Raw genomic sequence first — 19,105 nt, 5'->3', positions numbered from 1 at the left:
AGTTCTTTAGGATCTCCGTTAAAAACTCCAGGAGAAATCAGTCAAAGTTCAGATATCCTGGAAGATTCTCAAAAGCAAGTCCTGGAAAGAATTGTTCGAATCTTGAAAAAATGTTGGTAGAAATCCGTAAAATCACTAGAAAGAATATTAAAAGGAATGGTAAGAAACAGGTGTCAAAAAATACGGAGGAATTTTGTAAGAAATCCTGGGGAAGCATCCCAAGAGGTATCTATAAAAAAAAAACCCAAAAAGAAAGCCTAATGGAATTTCTGGAAAAATCCTGAAAAAACGCTAACAATACATATCCGAGATTTGTTTTATCCATGTCAACTATGTAGAGTCAACTGTTGAATCTATTCATACGACCCAATGTTCTATTTTTGATTGGGGCAAAATTTCCCTGAGTATTCCAGGTTTTCCCCTGTTAAATCAAACTGCCTGAGGTTTCCCGGTTTTTTTTTCAGGTAGTGTACACTATGTCTAAGAAAACCGCCATAAAACCCGACAACTTCTAAGTATGGCAGGTTTTATCACAGTTACCAAGTGTTCGTTAAAACCAACAGTAGCTGCACTATGTCCTATTAGGCGACCAAAAATAGTTTCATACGTAAACTGAAAGAAATGCATGATTCATTGATCATGGATTCATCAAATTCTTTTTTCGCAACTCACTCAATTAACCAACAGAGGCAAGGTTTTATGTATGACATATTAAGGTCAAAGGGAAAGAAGATTGTCTGTCGACAAAAGTACAAAAGATGGAAATATAAAAAAAAGGAGGGACAAAAGCTCTTAACAACATTTTCAATTAATGCATTTTTCTGAAGTTAACAATTTTTGACCTTCTGTCCCTAAATATATTTGTCGATCGTTTGTACCTAAATAATTTCTACAGCGACTGTTACAGAGTTATGATGGACAAACTGGCAATTTTAGTAGTTTCATGAAATGGATTGTATACAGTTCATAATCAAGTCATACGATGGAAAATAAATTGAAGGTTGAGCTGACACGCGAAAATAGCAATTCATAATTTTCAACACATTTTCACTTTCCGTAACCAAATGGGGTCACTGACAGACCCGGTGACGAAGGATCACCCACACGTTCGTTGTTGCACCAATGCAGTGGACAATGACCTGCATTTCGTGCCGTGCCACAAAGAATACTGTTCTAAGTCAATGCCTAACCGGGCTGTCCTGTTTTGTCAAGTAATATGGCCGCAACCATATTCCACTTTTGACTACTCACTAGTCAAACTGGATCAAGTGTATATGTGTACCGATTTAGGTGAATGTTAATTTTAAAAATTACAGCAACATTATGTCAGATTTACCGCATTCTTTATGGAGGAGGTACGTGGCTCTCACATGCAACGAATCCAACCACATGGTACCAGAAGCAGGCGCGTTCTAAAATAGGACCAAACGAAATTGCATGCTATTCGCTCATTTGAGTTTTTTTTTGCGCTGTTGCAAAGAGTCCATTTCTTTAAAATTCAACAAGGTCATCGTCGCCGTCGTCGTCGACTTGCTAATGACAGTGTGAAGAAAGCCGGTCGTCTTCAATTATTGCCTTGCATACTCTTTCTTTCCATAGTGGGATATTGATTTTCCATTTGACAGGGAAAAAGTGCTCCTCGGCACTTTTGATGTTCGTCCTTACAAATTGAAAGGATTAGCTGTGACAATGTGACAAAGTGGGAGCATCTTCATCTTTATAGTTCAAGAAACTTGACAAGGCTATCGATGTGTCATAATTAATCACGTGATTATGCCATGAAAAATTCATTATGGAAAACGAGGTTCGCTTGTCATTTAAGATGTGTCTTTGAGTCAGTGTTCATTTGGAAAATTTCCTAGTTGATTGTAATAATTATATTTGTTTGTAGTTTTATACATCGACGAAGTTCTACAAATACACCTTCCGTTAACTTATCATTAAGGTGAAAGCGCCACCAGGGCATTAACCAATTGATTGTTAGAGACATTGAAAAAAACAACTTTCTTAGTCTTGGCATGGTAAATAAGCCTTCCCATAGTTGGATATCTATATATATAAAAATGAGTTTGAAGTCTCTTTGAGGCAACAAAACTCACGAACGACTGAACCGATCGGAATGACTCTTGAAGGGTTTGAATCGTAGTCATGGTGGCTGTGTTTATATGCAGAAAAAGTTACGAAAATCGTTTAAACAAGTAAGAAAATGGATAAAAACCTCTTTTTTTATGAACTGGGCAGAAAATCAACACGATCGCAAAAAAAAAAACGATCTAGAGTGCCGTGCTGCAATGAACCCAACAGTTGTCAAACCACCACAGCTTGGAAAGACAAAGTTTACAGGGACAGCTATACAATATAAACAAGTTATCTATCCCTTGGGACAGGATTATTGGGACAGGCAAAATGTTTACTTTTCGAAAAATGGTCAACTAGCTGTAACTTTTCGAAAAGTGCCCTCAAATATTCTAAAATTTTATTTAAAGTTGGTCAACTAGTTGTCTATTAATGGTCTAAATTTGGGAAAGATCAGGCTACATTAAGGACAAGGTATTTGGAATACATAGCTCAAAATTTCTAGAGCACCGTTTTTTAGAACAGTTGAACGGATTTGGATGAAAATGCATCACGCTAATTGTTCAGTAGTTGTCAACAGCGTGATGCATTTTAATCCAAATCCGTTCAACGGTTCTAAAAACGGTGCTCTAGAAAGTTTGGACAATGTACTCCAAAAACCTTGTCCTTAAGTTGGAAATATTCTAAAAAAAGCCGATTAACGGATAGCCAACATTGTTTCATACCCATTCCTGAATAACTTACTTGCTTGATACTTGATGGGCTACAACTCGTAGCGGTGAGTCTACGCCGAATGAAGTATCCGCCTCCACTGGCCTCGGTCCTGGGCCAATCGCTTCCAGTCGCCCTGAACGTTTAGATTCCTTAGGTCCTCCTCAACTGCAAAAAGCCAATGTGTGCGCGGCCTTCCACGAAGCCGACGACCCCTTCCTGGTTCTCTGCTGAATATAATTTTAGCTTGTCGTTCCTCCGGCATACGAGCTACGTGTCCAGCCCAGTGCTCCAGTTTACCGCCGAGTATTGTTCTCCCTCTTAAAAGGTACGAACGCCTCTTTCACGGCCCGACGGTCGATTCCGCTGATGTCGATATCGTCCGCGAAGCCCAGGAGCATATGCGACTTTGTGACAATGGTTTCGCTCCTGTGCACACCAGCTCTCCTTATCGCTCCTTCCAGTGCTATGTTGAACAGTAAGTTCGAAAGAGCATCGCCCTGCTTCAGTCCGTCAAAGGTTACGAACGATGACGAAATTTCATCCGCAACCGGTACACTTGATTTCGATCCGTCAAGCGTCGCACGAATCAGTCTAATCAGCTTCGCCGGAAATCCATGTTCGATCATAATCTGCCATAACTCGTTTCTCTTCACTGAATCGTACGCCGCCTTGAAATCAATAAACAGATGATAGGTCTGCAAGTTGTACTCCCGAAATTTATCGAGAACCTGCCGCAGGGTAACATCTGGTCCGTCGTTGATCGGCCCTCACGAAATCCTGCCTGATATTCGCCGACGAAGGACTCCTCAATCGGCCTCAGCCCGTGGAACAGAACTCCGGACAAAATTTTGTACGCTGAATTGAGGAGTGTTGTTCCTCTGTAATTCGCGCACTCCAGTCGATGCCCTTTCTTGAAAAGAGGGCAAATGAGACCATCCAACCAACTAGCAGGCAGTTCTTCCTCCTCCCATATCTTCAATATAATACGGTGTAAGAGTTGATACAGCTGCTCACTACCGTGCTTGAGAAGCTCGGCCGGCAGTTCATCCTTCCCAGCAGCCTTGTTGTTCTTCAGTCCCCTAATGGCTGTCTTGACCTCGTCTAGCGTTGGAGGTTCCACAGCTTGTCCGTCGTCGTCGATTCGAATTCTGTCCGTCGCTCTTCCACTCCCACCGTTCAACAATACCTCGAAGTGCTCTCTCCACCTGGCAGCCACCTTTGTCTTGTCTGTCAGCAAGTTTCCATTACGGTCGTTGCACATGACGGGAGAAGGCGCACGCCATTGACAATTTCGTAAAATCTCCGCATATCATTCTGTTCCATACTCTCTTGCGCCTGAGCAATCACATTTTCCTCGTGCTCTTTTTTCTTTTTGCGGTGGATTCGTTTTTCGGCTACTCTTGCTACCCTATATCGCTCCCTGCTCTGCCGGGTCCCTGACATCAACATCCGGCTTCTGGCAACATTCTTCTCGTCCGTTACCCTCTGGCACTCCTCGTCAAACTACCCGTTTCTAGGTCGTCTTTGAGCAGTACCTATCACCTCCCGCGCTGCTGTACTCATCGCTCCGTGGATAGACTCCCACAGAGTGTTGAGATTATCGCTCTCGTTGATCTCACTTATCCGCTCGTCCAGCTTCTGGTGATAGTCAACTACCGTACCGTCTGCTGAAAACCGCTGGATGTTGAAACGCATCGATCGCCGGTTCCTAGAGTCCGACACGGTTGATAACCGAGCTCGAATCTCCTGAATAACTTACAGCTAACAAATGGAACAACTAAATACATAATCACACTATTACAGTAGACCATAGGCGCCAACATACAATGCAGTATTGAGTTTATTTGAGGAATCAGTGGACGAATCCTCCAAGCAGCCTTACTAAACATTCCTGCAGTAATCGCTGGAGCTGTTTATGAATAAATTCTCAATGGAATTCCTGAAGTAAACCGTTCCACCAATCCTACCAGTAATCCTGAGAAAAATTCCCTCAGGAACCACTGGAGACATTCCGGGAGGAATCTCTTATGAATTTTTGATGGAATATTCGGAGGATTTCATGGAAAAATCATAATGGAATACATATTAGGAGATTGAAGATTCTCAAAATTTACCGAAGAAATTATAGCAGGAATAACTAAAAGAATTCCAGTAGATTTTTTTCAGATAAATCACTGGAAAAACCTATGAAAAACAATCTGGAGAAGTGCATGAGAAAATCCGTGGAAAAATCCTTGGAAAAAATGCAGAAGAAATTTCTGGAGGAATCACTGGAAGAATTCCGGCAAAACTCCAAGCAGGAATTTCTAGAAAAATCCAAGCTCGAATTTCTTGAGGTATACTATCAGAAATTACTGGAGGAAACTCAGCAGGAATAACTGGAAGAATTTCAATAGGAGTTTATGGATGAATCACAGAACAAAGTCTTGGAAAAAATCTCTGGGGGAACTCCTTGAAGCGTCCTTGAAGAAATCCTTGCAAAAATCTAGAGAAGTATTTCTGAAGGATCATCGAGGTGTTCCTGTATAACAAACTCAGGTATGGAAAACCGAATACCTACAATCTGAATGAGAGGTATCAAGAAGCGCTGCATAAGAGGTAAAATACCTTAAATAATAGCTGGTGTGTATTCTGTGCATAACACGTGAATAATGGTATGGCAATACCTAAATAATGATCGGTGATTTTTCCATACCAATAGTGTTTTTTTCATAATTGAACAATACCTCAAGCAGTCCTCAACACCAAATCAATAACTCGTCGGCCAAAAGGGATTGTGCGGACCCGCAAGTAGAAACACTTGCGCGAAACCCGGGTCAGTGGAAAAGAATTTCCTTCCAAAAGAAAGTTTTCACGAACAACTGCAAAAACAAGCCCTCGATTGACAGTATTGTACTTTCAAAAGATGGGGTCGAAGAGCCCATCCTCAATCTACGAAATGTTAACAACACGGAGACAAAACAGTACAGTTTGAAACAACAAACGCGTTTGTTGAATCTCAATATTAAAAAATAGTAGTTTTAAATCGCAAATTTGTTATTTGAAAACCACGAGGTCGGTTTCATACAAACCGGACAAAAGAACTTACGAGAGTTGCAGGTAAGTTAATTTTCTTTAATGTTAGATGTGTGAAACGACAATCTTGATTTTAAATAATTGAATTTACAGAAAAAAAAACATTACGAGAACTAACGTGCCGGATCTCCGATTAGATTTCTTGTCTGCGTCTTGTCTTGTCTGCGAATTTGTTGGACCTTGTTTTGTCACCATGATCGCCGAGGGATAATTGAGGTGGAAAACTCCGGGAAGATCGAACGGCTATAGCAAAGAGGACGACAAAACCGTGCTGCCGGAGATGTTTGCCGTCGGGTACATCCACTTGAAAAAGAGGTACGACAGCATCCGAAAGCTGCCCAAGATTGTACAAACAATTGGATTCAATTTTGAGGATGCGTTGGATCTGGAATGGTGAAGAGCCTGATGCCCTGCGAAGCTCTTGAGACCGGGACAGGGTCAGCGAGCCTTCGTTGCGATTGCGAAGCAGTTTGTGAAACAAATTTTCAAAACGTTTGAATACAACGAACCAGAGATGCTGTCGAGGATTCTCCACATAAACAATAGAGAAGAACAGAAGAAAAAAAACTGTTTCTAGCGAATATTACATTTTGGTAAATAAATATGTGTAATTTATATTTTTTTTTAAATAATTTTCATCGCCATAAAAACAATAATGAGAAGAAGAGCAATCCAATAAAAACAACCATTCGTTGGTAAATTCAACCGACCGCATTGTTTGAAATAAACCACATCACGATTAATTTAAACTGTTGCATTTGGTTTAAAAAAACTTATTTCGTTTGTTGATTTTGCAGCCGTCATATGAAACAACCATCCGGGTAGTAATTTCAAACTGATTTTGGTTAAATTTACCAACAAATCCAAAAAAATAACAACCATATGTTTCAGTTTGGTTTAACTAACGTCGTTTGTTGAACTTAACCAAAATGTCGTTTGTGCCAAATTCAACATTGAAATCCGGTTGAAATAAACCAAAACGCGTTTGTATTTACTAACTTTTTTTCTCCGTGATGTTACATATGCTTGAAGTTTGCATTTTATTCCTCAGGTCGTATCGGAATTCCCAAAAGATTTTTTGTGTACTCCTTGACCCTTGTAGGATGTTGGGGTGAATATGACCCAGACAGGCTCGCTGAACGTGATCTACACCACTGTGATGCGCTCAGCCTAACATCTTAGAAAGGCTAAGAAATACACGATGAAGTTCCAATTACAAATCTGGACAAAAACCTGGAGTACTCTCTGGTGAATTCTTTATAGGAATTTGTTTACGCAATCACGGGAATTCTGAAGATGTGAATGATGGAATTCTAGATGTAATTCTGGTATAATTCCTATAGGTAGTTCCAATTCTTATTTTGTGTAAATTGACGATTTATTTAAAAAATCTGGGGATAACTATGACTAATCTCTTGGAGTAATTTTCCTCAACCAAAAAATTTAAAATATCTGAGGATTTTTATTAATAAACAATGGCTTCTATATTCGTCTGTTTTCCACTATAACTCAGTCAATTTTGAATCAATTGACTTGAAATGTTGCACACGGGTAGATACTATACCTATCTCACCACAATCCAAAAGTTGTGTCCATCGGTACAAATTTGACTGAGTTATAGTGGAAAACAGACGAATATAGAAGCCACCGCCCAAGTGGCGCGATTCCCTAGTTGATTTTGTAGGGAAATCCTTAATACCTGAAAAACAAAGCTTTGACTTAATTTCTAATCTGAGTTTTGAAGAACCCCCTTGGAAACTCGTGAATAATTTTAAGTGGAAACTGATGAGTAGCGGATACAGCTTTTCAAAAAAGTTATAGAGCAAAATCCAAAAATGTATCCGTTTTTTACCAAATTGCTCTATGAGTTTAAATGAATCTTGTATAGCTATTAATAAGTTTTATTCAGAGCATTTGATTAACTTTCCATTCAAGGCTGAAAGAAATCAAGAAATTGGCTTAAAATTCTTCCAATATTTGAAACGTTACTCCAATATTTGAAACGTTCGAAACTTTCTAGATTTCAGTAACAATTCTTGCCAGAAAATCCTACAGAATTGCTTCTATGAATAGTTCCAAGAAGGACATAAGGCAATTCCTGAGATTCGCATTAGGAAATAAGTATAAAAAACCTTTACAATATTTACATGTCAGTACCTAGTTGCAAAGACATTTTTATGTCAATAGTTGCAAAGACAATATTTTCAAGTTAATTTGGGTGACCACACAGAAAGAAATCATGAAAATTAAACAGCACGTAAGTTAAGCATCGACTGAAAATTATAGCAGAAGCTACAAAATTACAGCCATTTACCGAGATATGATACTGTCCGCTCAGTAATCAGCCAATCATGCGTACTGTTTACATTTTTTGAGACATATTCGCTTGAAATTTACATGCAATAACGTAAATGAGGACAGCTACGCTCAGTCATCTGCCTTGCTGCGGAGACTGCTCTCTCGCTCTCTGTGGCCGAAGCGGTACAACAGTTTGTTCCTTTTTGATGGAACATGTTTATCTTTGATTGCTCTCTCTCTTCAGCTTGGTGAGACAGCCTAGAGGGGTTAGGCGTGAACTCTCACTCGGAAGATCTGAGTTCGATTCTCGTATGAAGATTTTTTTAAGTTTCTCTGAAAAGTCGATGCTTAATTAACACTTTTCTCTCAGCAATCAGCAGTGTAATTTTAAGATCACACATAAATTTCTATCGAACACGATGGAGGTCAATTTGTTACATTCAGTTCGTCATAAATTTACAGATTTTGTTCGTACTGTGCAGTTTTAGATGGGGTGATCTAGAATATCTAGATTTTCCAAAACAAAACAAAAATCATAACTTTTGAACCTGTTGTTCGTTTTTTTTTTGTTGGAAAGATAGTAGGGGTACTCACTAAACAGATTAAATTGCTGCGTAAGCCATGATTTTCTGCTTATTTGAAATGTTTCATGATTTTGCGAATGAAATAATCAAAGATTGCCTTGGTGATCGCGACGTTTAATCAGTTTAATCAGTTTATGCTGTTAAGTGAATCCCCCTATTGTAGTTTTCAGAAAAAAATACGCTGAAAGGGCCAACACAGTTTGGCCAAAACAGGTGCAAAAAAATTGAATGCATATTGATTTTTTCACGTTTCATGATCTCGGAACCAAGGGGGTACCCTGATAATATCATAAAATTCAGGAAATTCGGCGTAACATATCAAAAAGCAGAGATGTATGTTTTTACTTTTTTAAGTCCGAGATATGATTTTTTGAATATAGAATGTCATATATTTTAATACTTGGTTCTCTAAAATTGTAAATCCTCATAAAACTTAATATCCATAGTTTTAGGAGAATTCAAAATATAATAAATTTCAAAAAAAGTGTCTTTTATGGGAAAATTGGTCACCCTAATGACGAAACAAAAAAAATACGGGTCTAATTATTTTCGATGAACTACAAACCCACCTAGTTTCACTACAAAAATCCACCAGAAAATCATCTGAAATGACAGAATTTTCTAATGCCTTTAGTGTTTTTTTGAAAGAATTGAAAATGCCGCTATCGAGTGATGGTTTTTGTGATTGCAGGGAGCTTTTCTATGAACTCAATAAGAAATTTCACTAAAAATACCATTAATAATTCCTACAAAGCAATAATAAAAGGAAATCCATCATCAACGAATTTCAAGAATATTAAAAAAATCCTTTTTTGTATCATTGAAACATGGCCCAGGTTGGCAAAATTTGACAAACTGCACCAGTGGAAGCTATCATGGAAACAATCTAATTTCATGGTTTTAGTCCGAAAATCTTCTTCAAAGTTCATCAAATTTGTTTTACCCCTGAGGGGTATACCACCTCTGATTGGCATTTCTGGTAGAAATTGTGGAAAAACTTTGGAGATGTATTCCTTTGCATTTCTGCTAAAATCATTCAGAAAGTTTTTCTACCAAAAAATATTTATTTTTTGCGAGCCAGATCGAATAGGGGTAGGTGGGGCAATATGGACACCCTAAGGTTTTTGCCAACTTTACCTGGCAAGATGTCAAAAAAGTTTAGTTTTTTGATACATGTATCCTTTTAAAGTGTATTAAGCATCTATTGCATAACAATGCTCACGAAGATAAATGATTTATCCACTTCAAAAAATATTATGAAAAATATTAGTTTTTCATGACCGTCTTCAAGCATACGGGGCAGAATGGACACCCCCATGGGGCAATATGGACACCATGAGACTTTTACGAATTTCGTACATTATTTACACCTATAAAGTCATTTTATTACAAAACAACTATTATGGATGAATAAAAAAAGGGGTCTCCAGTTAGCCTAGTGGTTAAGGCTATGGATCGCCAATCCGGAGATGGCGTGTTCGATTCCCGTTCCGGTCGGGAAAATTTTCTCGACTCCCTGGGCATAGTGTATCATTGTACTTGCCTCACAATATACAAATTCATGCAATGGCAGGCAAAGAAAGCCCTTCAATAATTAACTGTGGAAATGCTCAAAGAACACTAAGTTGAAGCAAGGCAGGCCAAGTTCCAGCGGGGACGTCGAGCCATAAAGAAGAAGAAGAAGAAGAAGAAGGATGAATAATACGCCGAAGTAGTTCATTTTTGTTCAGTTAATTTAAATTCAGGCTGTTTTGGATAAAGCTTCGTTTTTGTCGGCATGTACAGCTGTGCCTAGAACAACTATTTTCCATTGCTGTCGTTTTTTGACCAATTTGTTTCACCCTATGTCTACTATAGTGACATTTAACCGAAAATGGGAGCAGGCCGTTAGGCCGAAAGCCGTTAGGCCGAATGCCGTTAGGCCGAAGTCCATTAGGCCGAATGCCGTTAGGCCGAAAGGGACGTTAGGCCGAAAGGGTCGTTAGGCCGAAAGAGTCGTTAGGCCGAAAGGGTCGTTAGGCCGAATGGGTCGTTAGGCCGAATCGGTTATCATTATATGTGTCTACTGATTTTATCGTTTTATATTACACAAAACGAAATAAACATGAGAAAAGTCGACGTCATAGGGGAACTGTAGGGGAAATCAATTTGGGAGGCGAAGTAGAAAAAATACAGCATCTTGAAAAAGCTTATTTTTAGCCAGAAACAAAGAGTTATGATGAACGGGCACAACCAAAGCTATCGACAGGATAAAGATATTTAATACAGTAACATTGTCAACATAATTATACTAACTTGCAAATGAATGTATACAAATCAAAAAGGCTATTATACCTAACCTAAAAGCATCAACATCATCGTGCTTATCATACTACCATGAGCAGGTTTCAAAAAAGGAAACAGCATAAAGGTAACCAGTTCAATATAGTAAAATATAATACATTTGGGCGCTGTACAAAGTGTAACTTCAGCTGGCAATTGGAGTCGCTTACGTAGTGCCCTAGTGGACAAAAAAGCTGTAAGCATAAGTGGTTAAGAATAAATATAGCATTTCAGCTATTAAATTTATCATCGGGGATTTTTCCTTCTTTCAAACATAGGCTGTTCTTTGTAGTTTAACTTTCTACTCATTATAAGTATTTAAGCCATAAACTTTTTCATAAGAGTATTTCCTTCTTCCGTACATAGGTTTTCTTCTAGTCTAACAGTTCTACTCACTATGAGCATTACAGCAATGAATTTTTGCATCAGAGATTTTCCCTTCTTTTGGAAATAGGCTGTTCTTTCTAGTTTAACTATTCTACTCATTATAAGTTATACAGCCATTTATTTTTGCATAAGTGTTTTTCCTTCTTCTGTACATAGGATTTTCTTCTAGCCTAACAGTTATACTCACTATAAACATAACAGCTATTAAATTTTTCATCGGATTTTTTTCCTTCTTTTGAAAATAGGCTGTTCTTTTCTCATTATAAAGTTTACAGCCATTAACTTTTTCATCAGAGTTCCTTCTTCTTCTGAACATAGGCTGTTTTACTCATATACGTATTATAGCTATCAACTTTTTCATCTGAAAATTTACTTCTTCAAAAGTCTTTCTAGTTTAACTGTTCTGTTTCACGGCGGTAGTCTACTGTTGCTCTTTCTAGTTTAAATGTTTTACTCATTGTGAGGACTACAGCCCTCAACAGAGTTTTTCCTTCTTCCGAACATAGGGTGTTTTTTTCATCTTTTTACTTTTATACTCACTATAAGCATAACGGCTAACAACTTTTTTCATCGAAGATTTTTCCTTCTTTTAAACATAGGCTGTTTTTTTCTAAGTTTTAGAGAACTCGATTCAGTTGCACTTAATCTCAAAGTCGAAGACCGTTTCCCTGAAACATTAAGGACAATCGTCTTGAAATCCCGCTTCAACAGTGCTTCAGAACTTCAGACGCACAAATCTCAAGAAGCAAGCTTCAAATGACAGAGCATTTGATTATTCTGTTTTTGCTCACTTGTAATAAGCTTAAAATCAGAAGGTCAGATGCACTGATTTTGTATACGAAAAGATTTGTGCGCTCGAAATTGTGAGTCGGTGCCAAAGTCGGCCATTGTGGCAGCCATTTTGGGATCCTAACAAGTCATCCAGTTGCCTAAGCAAACCGTTTAACCCATTTGGTTTAGTGACCAGTTCGGCCTAACGACCCGACCCATCCGGCCTAATGGCATATTCGGCCTAACGATCATTTCGGCCTAACGACCCTTTCGGCCTAACGACCCTTTCGGCCTAACGGCATTCGGCCTAACGACATTCGGCCTAACGGCATTCGGCCTAACGGCTTTCGGCCTAACGGGGTAGAACCGAACAACTATTTTCCATTGCTGTCGTTTTTTGACCAATTTGTTTCACCCTATGTATACTAAGGAGTGTATCGTAAAGTAGTTGAAAATGTTTAAAATAGCCTCAAAAATAGTTTAATACAACTTTTAAGTAATTTTATTTTTGGAGATACTGTATAAATCCTTGAAAAAAGAAATGACTTTTATGATTTTCTAAAAATGTTCTTTTAACTGGGTTTTTAACCTAGATTACTGAACGCATGTTTTTAAATTTTTGCACACCTTCTAAAAAATTGAAATTGTGAAAAAAGTTCGATAATGTTCGAAAATTGTTAACTTTTTTGTGCAAATATAATAAGCTAAAGAATCCTCATGATATAGGCAAATTATTTTTTACAAGAAAAATCTCCACTGCATTTAAGCGCAATTCTTAAAAATGAAAAAAGGCCATTTTTGAGGAACCCCCTTTTTCTATGCTCCTCAAAAACATGTTTACGCAAATAAAAAATACATAAAATGAAATATTCGCATTTTTTTTAAATAGGGTATGGTTTTTAATTTATGGACGAGTAAGTTAGGGCAAAAAAAAAATTTCATAACCTTTTAAGATATTAAAAGCAGAACTTCAAAGTTTGACCAAAAAATAGACGTTTTTTGGAGTGGACCATTTTGTAGATATAGGAGATTTTTCTATCGAAAATATGAATTTTGAAAGTCGGTGTTGAATGATATGTTATGTGTACATAACTGTTAACAAGCATCAATATTTTCCAGATTTTTTATCGTACAAATTTTACTCGCTACAGATTTTTGAAATGCTGAAAAATCTTAACAAAATTGCATTTTGTGCAGATTTTTATTTTGTGAGGTGTATTCATTTAACTATATTTTCAATAATACTAAACATTTTCCAAATTTTTCCAAGGTATTCTAAACTTAACTATATTGTGAAGATTTCATAGAAGAACCGAAATGAAAAGACCAACCCAGCTTCGAGATAGAGCATTCTGAACATTTTCAACTACTTTCCGATACACTCCTTATAGTGACATTTAACCGAAAATATACTAAAATCGGTTGAAATGATTGGTTTGTGATTTAGGTTATATTTTTCCCTTGCCGCTTCTTTCAAAAAGGTGAGTGTCCATTTTGCCCCGGCAGCAGAAGATATTTCCAAACTTGATTTTTGATATAATAAAGAAGAAAATGTAAGCATGTTAAGCATGTAGATACCGCAAAACTACTTGCATGTGTTTTAGAAATATCAGGTTTTAATCGACCCGCAATAAATTAATCACTAAATCTTATTTTAGATGTTGTGAAAATTATAATTTCCATGCACAAAAAACGGAGGACGCAACTTTTTCGTGTAAAATTAAGTATAATTTTAATTTCGAATGTTTCTTTCCTGAAACTACATTTTAGACAAATGGACTATTATCTCCATTCATTAAAAGTTCAAAAAAGTTCGCATGTTTCAAAATATTGAGGGTGTCCATTCTGCCCCGGGTGGCCATAGTGCCCCGCCCACCCCTAATTTTTTTTTGCATAATATGTGCCTAAATTTAAGAGCTAAGCGTTGTTCAGAGCATCCGGACAATATTAAGCTATCATCCGGATAATCTCTGTCAATCAAGAAATTATCCACTGAGGAGCGGACCTGGTTCATTTTTCATTTATTTAGTTCACATCAAATTCATGATAATACTGAATCAACAATTTGCCGCCATAATACTCGATTTGCAGCTGCAGCTCTCCATCCTCGGTCACGCCCAACACTCGCCAGATCACGCTCCACCTGGTCCGCCCATCGTGCTCTCTGCGCTCCACGCCTTCTTGTGCCAACCGGATCAGTTGCAAACACCAGCTTTGCAGGGTTGTTGTCCGGCATTCTTGCAACATGCCCTGCCAACCGTATCCTTCCGGCTTTGGCCACCTTCTGGATGCTGGGTTCGCCGTAAAGTGCAGCGAGCTCGTGGTTCATCCTTCTCCGCCACACACCGTTCTCCTGCACACCGCCGAAGATCGTCCTTAGCACCCGTTGCTCGAAAACTCCGAGTGCTTGCAGGTCCTCCTCGAGCATCGTCCATGTCTCGTGTCCGTAGAGAACCACCGGTCTTATTAATGTCTTGTACATGGTACATTTGCTGCGGGGGTGAATCTTTTTTGACCGCAGTTTCTTCTGGAGCCCATAGTAGGCACGACTTCCACTGATGATGCGCCTTCGTATTTCACGGCTCACGTTATTGTCAGCCGTTAGCAAGGAACCGAGGTAGACGAATTCTTCTACCACCTCGAAAGTATCCCCGTCTATCGTAACATTGCTGCCAAGGCTTGTCCTGTCTCGCTCAGTCCCACCTACCAGCATGTACTTTGTCTTAGCCGCATTCACCACCAGTCCGACCTTTGCTGCTTCACGTTTCAGGCGGGTGTACAGTTCTGCCACCGTTCCAAATGTTCTGGCAATAATATCCATGTCATCCGCAAAACATACAAATTGGCTGGATTTCGTGAAGATCGTACCCCGGCTGTTGAGCCCGGCTCGTCGCATAACACCTTCCAGGGCGATGTTGAATAGTAGGCAGGAAAGTCCATCACCTTGTCGTAGTCCCCGTCGAGATTCAAATGAACTGGATAGTTCACCCGAAATCCTTACGCTGTTCTGCACACCGTCCATCGTTGCTCTTATCAGTCTAGTCAGCTTCCCGGGAAAGCTGTTCTCGTCCATAATTTTCCATAGCTCTGTGCGGTCGATACTGTCGTATGCCGCTTTGAAGTCGATGAACAGGTGGTGCGTTGGGACCTGGTATTCACGGCATTTCTGGAGGATTTGCCGTACGGTGAAGATCTGGTCCGTTGTCGACCGGCCGTCGATGAAACCGGCTTGGTAACTTCTCACGAAAATCAACAAGAGCGGACCTGGTGTGATGGTTAAAACACGTGACTATCAAGCCGAAGACCTGAGAGAAATCCCTCTCCCGACATTATGAGTTTGGAAGAATTTCGGAAGGGAAGTAAAGCGTGAGTCCTGAGATAAACCAATGGTCATTATCAAATGTTTGGATTTTGTTTTGATTTTCTTCGTCAGGCTTTAGAGGAGAGGTTAATTATGAAATTGTGTAAGAACTTGGATTTGAAATGAGTAAAGTGTTAAATCTAGGTTTGGGTTTACATTCTGTGGGCATTACACATCTATTAAAAAATTCCAATCATAAACAAAATTCCCGACTTATTCCCGCATTTTTCCCGATGAATTTTAATTCCAGACTTTTTCCCGCATTTTTCGAATTTCCCGAGTCTGTGGCCACCCTGCACACGGTATCTGTTCTACATTGGCCGCTTATTGGAAATTCGGGAGATGGGTTAGAAATAATATCTTGAGGCATTTCCAAATGCTTAGACGATTATATTGTAGGAAGTGGGGCAAAGTAGTTTTGCTTCCTATAATTCTTGTAGGTTTTTGTGTGCAGCTAAACAATTTTGCGATGTAGGTGAAATGAGCATTCAAGTGCCTGCTATTATCCTCAAGCAATTCAAAGCCATTAGAATGCATGCAATTCAATTTCTCTTGTTACTTACGCTTGCGACTGTGAATGCTACTGTATCATTATTCCGGGTGTCAAAATATCAGTGCTTGAAAGTTTTGATTGCTATCATTCGGAAGCAATTCATGCAATTAGCCAGTTGCATTTGAGTGATTTTCATGTTGAGTTTCTTCCTGCCTTTCAAGTGTGTAATGAATCTCTATAATAGCCGTTCTTTGTGTTTCTTCCTTTTCAGATAATTCACAACAGCCCCACGACAGTATCAACGGAGCCCAATAGGTGAGCGATTTCAATCCGTACTAGCGCCACATGGCACTGTTTTGCACGTTGGATTTCAAATTTGTCGTTTTAGAGTTTAATTTCGCAAAATTTGCTTTACTTCCAGAAATTTTATATAGAACAGCAAAACCACCCGACAAAACGTATTAGTTTTTATGCTTTAAATTAAACAACCTCACACTTATGACTTGACTTGGTCTAACACATGGAAATAGCTACTAGAGCTTACGTACGTATTTATAGATTTTTTTTTTTTGGAATTAGTTTAGCAAGTTCTCGACCACGCAACGAAGAAATTTACACTTGTGATCCACCCAGTCGACCAACGGCAATCCAGAGATGAACCCCCTTACGCAGTACTTTTATGTTTTTTTTTCGGTTCAGAATATAATTTAACTATCTGTTAAGGTCTTACGATTTTGTGTTTTACCAAGCGCTACGAATCTTTGTGCAATTATAACTTTAGTAAAAGCAAACAAAAGACGGGCTTCTTTTGCAATATCTAGACTGTTTTGCCGGAAATGCAAAAATAGCTAAAATGAATTCTGATTTCTATGATCGACGGTTCTTTTTATTTGTGATCTTTTGTTTCATTTTCTTGATATTTAATAAATTGCACTGATTTTGTTTTTTGTTACGAAAATCGAAAAAGTTTGGTATTTTAATTTACAAAGAAAATAATATCACCATCCAAATTTGAATGATTAAGACAAAACCTCACTTAATACGCATGATTCTTACGGTGAGTCATTCTGACATTTTTAATATAATTTTCTTAATTTGTCATATGTAACAAAGTTTTCGTTCTGCAACAATGATTTGCTCTTAAGCTTGTAGAATTTAAAATGGGTTACCACACTTTTCTCTCAGTAGTTTGATAATACCTATGCTCAGTAGTACTAACCCAATTTGATCGCAACAAAACCCGGTTTCACACTTTGTGTTTGCAGCACTTCTTCTTCCACTAACAACCATCATGCGCCTCCAGCTGCTTCCACTAACAATAATGACTACGAAAACCATCATCACGATCATGATCACCTTCATCACGATTCGAACGAGTTTGACCAGCACCAGCAGGAGGCGGACCCGGAACCACAACCCGGCAGCAATGGCGACGGTGTTGCTGAGGAGGTCCTAACTGCCAACTTGCGAAATTTGTCCATGTCGGAACCGACCAGCGACTACATTGACTATCATCCCAATCACCATCATCAGCTTCAACAGCAACAGCAACACCAACAGCAGGTGAAGTTTGCCGATGACTACGCAGACATTCCGGAACCGGAGGCCGATCCGGATCCGTACAGCTTCCATCCGCACCATCTTGAGCTATCGCCGCAGCAGCAATCTCACCACCAGGACATGATGACTAATCGTGAAAATTCTGCTTCTCCTCAATCGATCAGCCAGCAGCAGACGCCGGAACATCTGGGATTCAAGAAACCGATCCGTTACACCAAACAGCATACTGGCCTGAAGAACATGTCCTCCGGTGTGGGTGCCGCTGTGATGCCTTCGGGCAAGATGGAATTCGACCAGGAAGAGAACGAAGGATTCGGATCGGTGAAGATCAACCGACCGATCGGGAAATCCGGCACTCGGAACAGTCTGTCCGGCGATAACGATAACGAGTCGGTCCACTCGAAGGGTTCCGACAGTAGCCATCTGACCGATCATGGCCATTTCGATCTCAAATTCTACCATAACAAGTTGTGGTAAGAATCAGGTGTTTGATGCATTTAAAAAGTTCATTATTCTGTAACATACCGGAAAAACTGATCTCCTATCCAATACCTGACGCTAAGAATCATATTTCACTGATGATGATGACGGAGGAGGCCGCATGATCTCTTTTGTAGTCAGAAGTAGCATATCTCTCGCAGTTGGAAACCGAAAACCTGAAATAAGTCGCTAATCGTATTGTTGTGTAGACATCGTCGCTTGTTGTACGTAGATAAATTGTTTAGTTACCGGCAATTCAGGAAGTTTTATTTGAGTCTTGTTTCGTGTTATAACATAAACCATTTATTTTGTTGGTTTCTGATGATCTGTTGCAGAAACATTCAGGAGGATTTTCTTAAGGATTACATCATTCACTGAGAGGACATGTCGTTGAAAAGTTCACCCGAAATACTATTAGTTCTACTGATTGATAATATGAAACGATTATTACCTAAGACGTAAGAGACAGAACAAATCTGAATGTGCAATTTAAAATAACCATTCCATTTCGCTATCATAGATTACTAGAGAGAAGACTACAGACACTGTGTTAGATTCCTGAGTCTAATAAAGGTTCATACAAGATCGTTTAAAACCCGACAGTAATTGTTTGAGTACATAGAAAAACAAATAAAACTCGTGCAAATATATAGTACTAGAGCAGAAAACCAAAGAAACAATTTAATCGATATGTAACTTGTCCTGTATACAGTGCAAATATAATATTATACCACATAAATGAATAAGATAACATTCAATCTTAATACGTCGGAGTAACTCCACGGGAGAGGTATTGTTTGGTAACGTAAAGAGATATCACATCCTAAATCAACTGTAGTGACCAATTCAAGAATTCTTGCATATCCCACCGTGTACCGTATTAACCATATGTGGAAGCAGACTACCCAAAGTACTGCTTCCACCTTTCAAGACGCTAATAAGATCAGGATTCCTCCTCTCCGGATTATTTTTTCAGGATTTTTT

The 19,105-nt window shown here is 38.8% G+C and overlaps 1 protein-coding gene across 4 annotated transcripts in view; it reads left to right on the top strand.

Moving 5' to 3' along the window:
• LOC109411441 (alpha-tubulin N-acetyltransferase) overlaps positions 1-18,903 on the top strand; it is a 126,290-nt gene extending 107,387 nt beyond the window's left edge. For all 4 annotated transcript variants that reach the window (XM_062854579.1, XM_029870167.2, XM_062854580.1 and 1 more), the window contains 2 exons: positions 16,353-16,396; positions 17,347-18,903. In XM_062854579.1, the coding sequence (XP_062710563.1) occupies positions 16,353-16,396; positions 17,347-18,118 (816 nt within the window). In that variant the 3' untranslated portion in view covers positions 18,119-18,903. The remainder of the gene's footprint in view (positions 1-16,352; positions 16,397-17,346) is intronic.
• The last annotated feature ends 202 nt before the right edge of the window (positions 18,904-19,105 follow it).

This window comes from Aedes albopictus, chromosome 2 (genome assembly GCF_035046485.1).
Source record: "Aedes albopictus strain Foshan chromosome 2, AalbF5, whole genome shotgun sequence".
NCBI classification, from domain to species: domain Eukaryota; kingdom Metazoa; phylum Arthropoda; class Insecta; order Diptera; family Culicidae; genus Aedes; species Aedes albopictus.
This window is presented reverse-complemented; position numbering and strand designations above follow the sequence as displayed.